At 33.7% G+C, this 8,309-nt stretch overlaps 1 protein-coding gene across 3 annotated transcripts; it reads right to left on the reverse strand.

Moving 5' to 3' along the window:
• Window positions 1-579: 579 nt before the first annotated feature.
• Window positions 580-7,211, reverse strand: LOC110605217 (eukaryotic translation initiation factor 2 subunit beta). 3 transcript variants are annotated; one of them, XM_043951603.1, is made up of 11 exons: window positions 7,080-7,162; window positions 6,980-6,986; window positions 6,367-6,416; window positions 5,871-5,979; window positions 5,679-5,734; window positions 5,519-5,573; window positions 5,316-5,410; window positions 4,564-4,709; window positions 3,940-4,082; window positions 3,735-3,820; window positions 580-890 (listed from the first exon to the last, which is right to left on the reverse strand). In XM_043951603.1, the coding sequence occupies exons 3-11, from the start codon at window positions 6,409-6,411 to the stop codon at window positions 813-815; spliced, it is 813 nt and encodes a 270-aa protein (XP_043807538.1). In that variant the 5' UTR covers window positions 6,412-6,416; window positions 6,980-6,986; window positions 7,080-7,162; the 3' UTR covers window positions 580-812. The 3 variants fall into 3 exon arrangements, with proteins under 3 accessions (XP_043807538.1, XP_021599334.1, XP_021599318.1); XM_021743642.2 differs by lacking the exon at window positions 6,980-6,986 and having other exon boundaries at window positions 5,319-5,410; window positions 7,080-7,211; XM_021743626.2 differs by lacking the exon at window positions 6,980-6,986 and having other exon boundaries at window positions 7,080-7,211.
• Between the last annotated feature and the right edge of the window lie 1,098 nt (window positions 7,212-8,309).

Raw genomic sequence — 8,309 nt, forward strand, 5'->3', positions numbered from 1 at the left:
TTCTCTCTCAAGAAAAAAAAATCAATTTTACATAAGTTAAAAATAAATCTTGATATTTTTTATATTAAATATGTAGTTATTCTTAATGAACTTATAACATAGTATAAATTATATCAACTAATGTAGTACAAGTTATTTAATAATGTATTATTAAATTAATTATATATTAATAAATTAAATTTAAATTGCATTGAAAATTAAAATTACCATTTTTATGTTATACTTAATTACAAATAACATTCATATAATACATTTTAATTTTTAACTTTTACTTATGTAGAGTAATAAAATAATAATATTTTTATATTAATTAATTATACAATGTTTACATAATTTATTTTTATAATTTTTTATTTTTTCACCTTGCATCACTCAAGTGTTCCTAAGCTTCAAGACCCATTGACGCCTTAATGCGCCTTCAGAGAGCTAGTTGACATAATAATCGATTAATCAAAACCGATACCATTCTCTCTGACATGTAAAGGAAAATATATATATATATTCCTACTTTCTCATAATTTTTTCCACTTTATCTTTTCACATACATTAAGAAATTTAATTTTTTAATTAATTTTTCAATTATACCATAACTTAATTAATTTATATATATAGCTCAGCTTAATAAACAGGCATTATTTAACTCTGATAACTTTGACAAAACAAAAACAATGATAAAATTCAGAGAAGAAAAGTTTCGAGTGTAGACAAACAAAAATCCATGACTTCTCAGCTGCACAGCCTAACCTTCAAAGGCTCCTGTCCCAATATCTTCCTACTGCTAATACGGGCAACAAAACCAGGCATTACAAACCTCATGTCCCTGCGTTTCTGCGGCCAACACGAGCAACAAAACCAGCTTTGATTGGGGCAACTGATCGTCCAGAACCACACTACACAATTATAAAAACATCAGATAAGAAGAACTGTAAGAAAATGAAATCCATAAGAAATTACAACGAACCAAAACACAGTCACAGTGAGGTTGAGAAAGACAGCTTAAAGAAAAACACCACAAAACGAACAAGGAATATATTGATATATATATATATATATAAACATGAAACGGGCACTAAGGTATTATATAACAGTTCAGTTATTGTCAGTACTATATTTTTCTGTCAACGTGAATTTTGCAATCCACCATTATGGCAATAACAGCAAGGCTGACATTACAACATAAGATTTTCTAAAAAGTAAACAATAAAGCCAAATGCATTTAGACCCCCTTATCCATAGGGGTGGGCAAATGGTGGTTTTGGTTAGGAACCACAACAAACCAAACTCAACCATAACGGAATTCATTTTAGGATAAACCGAACCAAACTAAGAGACCAAACTGAACCAAACCAAAGTAAATCAATTTTATTAGGTAAGTTAGATTGGTTCTTGGCCAATATCTGATTCCTCTCAAATTGAATATTTCATGCAAGAACATCTACAGAAATTCAACTCCAATACACAGCTTTCTAATCGAGTTTAATTTGGAACAGAACATTGAAGACAAACAAGGCATTGATCTGAACAGAACAATGAAGACAAATAAGGCATTGATCTTCCAATCCTAGCAAGGAAGTCGAAAAAACAAAACATACCCACATCTAAAATCATTCAGAATTAAACATTTGGATCCATGGACCAGCAAAGAAATCGCAAGACCAGTTGGATTCTAAAGCAAACCCATGTATCCTATATGGAAAAAAATATAACACTGACAAACAATTCCACCTTGTAATCAATAACTGATTAATTAAAACCCTCAAGTATTGAAATAGAAACTGTCAAGAGCAAAAAGAAGGAAGAGCAGAAGATGGCCTTGAGACCCAAGTGGACAAATTTTCAACAATCAAATAGCCAAACTTCCTGAAGTGGGGATAGGCATTTATGCAGCGATAGATGGGACTGAAAGCATTGGCAGTGCCGGAGGGGAATACCTTGAAACAAAGCTGAGAATGCTCTAATATTCTACAACAGCAATGCCAAAAAAGAATCCTTCTAAATTTGGGACTGACATGCATCAGAGGAAAAGCCTATAGAGGCAGCGGGCAAATCATCAATGAAATTGAAGACTCACAAAGTTGCAGAGTCGCAGAGCAAAGAACAAAGAGGAGAGAAATTGAAAGTGACGATAGGAGAGGAAATTTTCATTTCCAAAGAGCAAAGGCCAAAGGTGGCTTTTCATTTACAAGAAGCCATAAGAACCACAATAACCGTTTCAGTTCAGTTTGATTTTTCGAACTTTTCTTTTATAATACAAACAGAACAAACAAATAATACAGTATACAAATTTTTTTTTAAAAAAAAAAAATCAAAGGAAAAGGACCAAATTGAGGCCTATTACTGATAATTCATGGGTAGAATCAAATGATTAAATTAAGGAGGTTCATGCTTATTATGCAGTTGTGTATCTTGGTTTTACTTATACCTACCAATATCTATCCATCATAAACTCTGTAAATTTTTTTAAAAATTTGCAGAGCTAGGCCATTACCGTTATATTAGGGCCATCACAAACCTGTTTCCTTTGCCCATGACCTTGACTGCAAATGCAGCCACAATGCAGATCTAAAACCATGGCTCACCCCTAATTTTACATATCTCAAACAAGCAATTAGGCTCTTAATTATTTATTTTGTTCAAGTGGAAGCAAGTCGAACAAGGAGAGAGGGAGAGAGAGAGAGAGAGGGAAAATTTAAAAAAAAAAAAAGTGAGGCCTCAGACTCAATATATCTGTCATCATCCAAACAATCCGACAATGTAGGCAAATCTGAAAAATCATCCTAGGCCTCCTCAAAACAAAGATTCAACAAATGGCAATCCAGATACACCACAAAGGCAATAACAGCCAAATTGACGAACTACAACATAAAATTTTCCAAATGAACATCAAAAGTAAAAAAGTGAAGCAAAATTTGTCTGCAGGACCCTAAACATGGCTCATGTGATTGGAAACCTAGTCTTTTTCCATTGGATAAAAGTTATCTTAAATGCTAGCATGTTTCTACTGGAACCCCAACTAAGGAGGCCTCAGAACCACCCAATATATCTGTTACAATATATCTGTTATGTTCTAAACGCTCTGATAATGTAGGCAAATTTTAAAATCATCCTAGGCCTCCTTAAGACAACATCCAGCAAATGACAACTTTATGCACACAGTACACTAGCATGGCAGTAACAGCAATCAACATCAAAGCAGAAAACAACGTCGAATGCATCCCAGGGGCCTTGTCCTTATCTCAAATGTACACTTAGGCCCTTCATGATTTGGTTTGCTTAATTGGATTTGAAGTTTATATTTTTTTAACCAATTAAACTCTTCCAAAATAGAATAATATTTAAATTATTTTTTAAAATATATTACCATTTTATTTTCAAAATATTTTGCTATTAACTGATTCATAATGTAATAAACCATCCTAGGACACAACATTTTACAAATGATGATCTAAACTAAACTTCTAATCAAACTATGCAGGCTAATCAAACTAAATAACCATGATATTACACAAAATCAATGCCACTGCAATTATCCTCGAGACTCTTTACTTCATGGTGGTGGTGCATTCTGTACATGCAAGTCAGAACTTAGAACAGTAAAAGTGATTATGATTTCCCAGCCTTCGAAAAATGGACAAATTCCTTTTCTTAGGCAAGTACAAAGCAAGAGTGCTATGGTGCACTCATGCACATTACGAATAGGAAATGGGATAATCTAAGAATGTATGAACTGTTACCTTCTCGCATCTGAGGAAAAAGAGACGGTTCTCCTTCGAAAGTATAGTGTCTGGACTTTTGCAACCAAGGCAAATGACATACTCATCTGAAAAGTATGAAGATATCACATTGCTCAGCCAACAGGAACATAAACTGTGTTGACAAACAACAACTAGTTCACAACTTAAGATGAAGTGAAAAAACTTTAAAAGAAGAGGTACTAACTTATATATCGACGCAGGATTCCTTCAAAATTTTTGGGAGCAAATCTCCCCTTAACAACTAGCCTCTGCTGTCCATCAAGTGATCCACTTGTCCCCAATTCAGCAAGTAAGAAGGCCATGACATGGTCAGGTTGTCGATGCATTCTGATGTAAACCAAAGGTAGGGAACCATTTTTTTTCCAATTCCAAATAGGAGAAAAGAAATAAAGTTAGCAGTGATATGGCAAATATTATGAACATTAACGTTTTCATCTCAATACATGAATCTCATTTCTAAAACAATTAAACAGTACCAAACAAAAAGTCCTAAGTTCTAGAAAGTAGAAGCAGCAAACAAGATCTTACTAAGATGCACACCAACTTTCAAAAAAAAAAAAAAGAAAGGAGAGAGAGGGAGAGAAAAAAAGAGGAAAAAAATGTCTTCCCTTGATAAAGCATAATATACAGGCTTGTCTACACATGCCACAACAACAGTATACAGGCATTAGTAGAATCACAAGAATGTAAGTAAACCATTATAGATAATCAACAGTGAGCAACTCATGACTTCATGCATACAAAATATGCTTTTTAGTGCATATGCATTAATACTAAAAAGCAAAAAAAGAGAGCAACATAAACATACGTCTTGCAGAGATCCATAAAATTCACAAAAACTGTCTTCTTTGTACCCTCACGAAGAACCTGTGGAGGCCTCATCACAGTTCTCCGCCTATCTCCAGCAAGTTCTGGGTTGTTCTCACGCAAAATGTTGAAGACCCTCCCAAGGAGCTGTCAAAAAAATTTGGAAAAAAAAGAATGGAATAAATAAGAACATACAACTTATGACCAAGGACAAGAGCATTACCCTTCAGAGTGATTTAAGCAGTGACACACACACACATACAAAAGGGGTATAATATAAATATGTAATTCATCTGAGAATTCCCCTAAAAACAGCAAAAAACTCATCTTGCCATCCCACCAAAAATATAAGTCAAAAGGCTTATAAGCTGTACTGCCCACGGCTTCCAAACTACAAGCTTTGAGAAGGATTAGATACACATGGAAGCTATTCAATCTTGAACCTGTGATCTTCAATCACCAGGAAGCAACCTCATCATTGCACCAAGGCTTACCTCTAGGCAAATGGCCGACAAGAAAACAATTGATCTTGAAGCACGTGGACTTTTGCTAGTGCTACATAGGCAGGAAGTAATACATCACCTATCAAATGATAGGTGCACATGCAAGCATAGTATCTTTGCAATTGAATATTATGAGGTATATTATTACAACTCATGACCAAGAACGAGAGAATCACAACTGAAAATAGCAGAGCAGAGCAAATCAATTTTTACAATATTAAAAAGGCAAATATTCAAATGAATACTACACCTCCTCATATTCATAATCACGGTCACTCCCTTCCCATGGGTAAAGCTGCTGTTGTAGCTCAATTCCTTCTCCTTCTTCATCCTCTCCTACATGATCTAAAAAAGCAAGGCAGGCCTCTTAGATTCAGCAATAAAAAATAGTTAAAATAGACTCAAAGCAAGAAACAACTGAAGTTGGCAAATTTAGAGAATAGGACTTCTTACCATCCAAATCTTCTCGTGCATCTACACTTTCTTCATTTAAAATACTGGTTTCTACCTACAATATCAATCATGATCAGGCATTACATGTCCATTGCTTTTGAAGAAATAAATATACATAACATAAAGACAATCATACATCAAGCAGAACCTATTTGCTTACTGGTTTCTTCTTCTTCTTTTTCAAACCAGTAAAAGTGCTCTCAAGCCCATCAGAGACTACACTTAAAATAAAATAAAACAAAGTAAGCCCCCACAACAAAGTTAATTCATGTTCTTTGACGCCAAGTATTTCACAAGGTACTTTGTGAAGTAAGTACCAACACACAAGTGTAGAGTGTTCTGCTGTATACACCTGATAATGATACAGTTTTCTCAGCAAGCTTGTCCACAGAATCATCTGCACTATCCTGTATTACAACCTTCTTCTTCTTCTTCTTTTTGGTTGGATCAAAGGGGGCAAGCTGCAAGATGGAGATACAAGGACCAGTAAGCCTAATGCAGTAAAAGTAGAACACCTTTATATCAGCTCATAAATTGTAGCATCAAACAATCTTCCACCCCATAATCTTAGAAAGGAGACTAATTAACTCATTCAGTGCATAAACAGTACATTAACCAAATGGACGGGTTTCAATTAAACAAGAGAATCCTAGAAAAATGTGACCCCACAAATGCCCACACCTCTTCTGGAGCATATAAATTGATCCAGTGACACTGTCGAACGCCCAGACCATGAAGAGTAAGGTAAATAAAGTAATACAGGCAACAGATTTCTGATTAGAACTTTTTGGTCTTATTAAAATAAAGAACACAATCAATGTATGACAACCCGATAGTAGAAATCTTACATCTGCCACCTCGTCCCTCACATCAATGGAAGTTTCATCCGTCATGACAGCTATAAAACAAGCAGAATTCCAAGAATTAAAATAACATCCAGAATAAAACAAACTCACCATCAATACTATCAACATTAAGAAATAAAAGCAGAAGCCCTAAAAATATACAAGAAATACCAATTCTAAAGATAAGAGAGAGAGGTTAAGGAAGCAACGAAGTCAGCAAGGGCATATTTCTCAAATGAAGCTTAATACCCTTGAATAGCTTATTGCCGAGCTAAATCTCAAATGATAAGCAAGAAAATAATTACAGGCATTCATCAAATTCAAGATATTGATGATCGATTACAGCACTCAATCCAAGTGTTCTAATCAAGCACTTAAAAAATTCAGATTGCCACTAAAAAAACACAGATTACATGCAGGTATAGGTATTTACAGAACACAGAATCAGAACGAGGCCACAAAAATAGCAAAAGAACATGCAGTAACTCATCTAAGGAATCGCAGCTATAGGAATAAGAATAAAGAATAGAAGGAAGCAAAGAAACGACGAGAATGAATCAAAAAAGGCAGGAAAAAAAAAAAAAAAGAAAACAAGAAGGGAGAGGGTAGCCCCAACCTGTTCACTGCAGGAGTGGGGAGAAACAGGATCAGATAAAAGTGATATTAATCAGGACTCAGCGAGAGAAAAATAATAAAGAAGAAGAGACGGGACTGACCTGTTTCGTCTGCTACGGACACTCGGACGGAGAGAGAAGCGACAGACTATGAATTAGCGCACCGACCTGGGACGTTCTCTTTCTCTTGTGGTGGGTTAATAGAATTTTTTTTGATAAATTACTAGTTAATCCTTATAATATATAGAAATTTACTAATTTGCTCACAATTTTAAAAAATATATTAAAATTTTTTAAAGTCTTTCATTCCATGAATTTTAATTATTAAATATTAAAAAAAATTTAAAACCTTTCTAATATAAAAAATTAATTAATAAATTTTTTAAATATTTAATAAATCAATTAATAATTTTTTTAAAAATATATAAACTAAATAATAAAAAATTAATAAAGAGACTGATTAATATATTTTTTTAAAATTAAAAAATTTATTAAAAAATTTTTTTATACTACAAAAATTAAATAATAATTTTTTTTAACAATGTTAATAAAATAGCATTATAATAAGCTCCGAGAATTATATACAAGAGGATTTAAAAATAAAATCAAAGATCCAATTTACAATAAATTAAATTAAGAAATAAAGCAGAATGAATAAAAAAAATTAAATCAACCAAACCAAATCAAATAAAAAAAATAAAACACAACAATCAACTTCACCTCTATAAATATTGTACTAATAAATATTGTACTAATACTGAAGTCACCATCACCACACCGATGTCTCCATTGATATGCCATCACAATTGACGTCGAGTCAGAATGAACAGAAAAATAAGCAATAGATTATGAAACAGACAAGGAAAATGCACATGCAACAGAGACTCAAACTGGAGAAAGCCATCAGAATGAGAAATTAAAAACAAACATTCAACCAGCCACAAAGAAAGAGGACGTGGCAGAGCTTGGTATGAGCGATACTCACCAGACTCACCGGACATAGCTGCAGGATCTCCTATTACCACATGAAGCAATCAAAGCCCTCAGAATATCCAAATTCAACAAAATAGCTCCCTCATCAAAGACAACAGAACCTGCAAAACATATAAAACAAATGCAAGAAACGGAAAATAAAACAAAACCACCACAGTTCCGGCAAGAAAGAAATAGAAGACTGTGGCAAATAAGCAATCATTTCCTACCCTAAGTAAGGGAACACCCACCATGATTATGCAAGACAACCAACCAAGAAATCACTGTAGAGAACCTCCCCCGACGACGATCGATTTTCAGCCTTAAACTTAGACTCTCGTTAACTTTCTTCTTCTCGTT

This window comes from Manihot esculenta, chromosome 2 (assembly GCF_001659605.2).
Source record: "Manihot esculenta cultivar AM560-2 chromosome 2, M.esculenta_v8, whole genome shotgun sequence".
Lineage (NCBI taxonomy): Eukaryota > Viridiplantae > Streptophyta > Magnoliopsida > Malpighiales > Euphorbiaceae > Manihot > Manihot esculenta.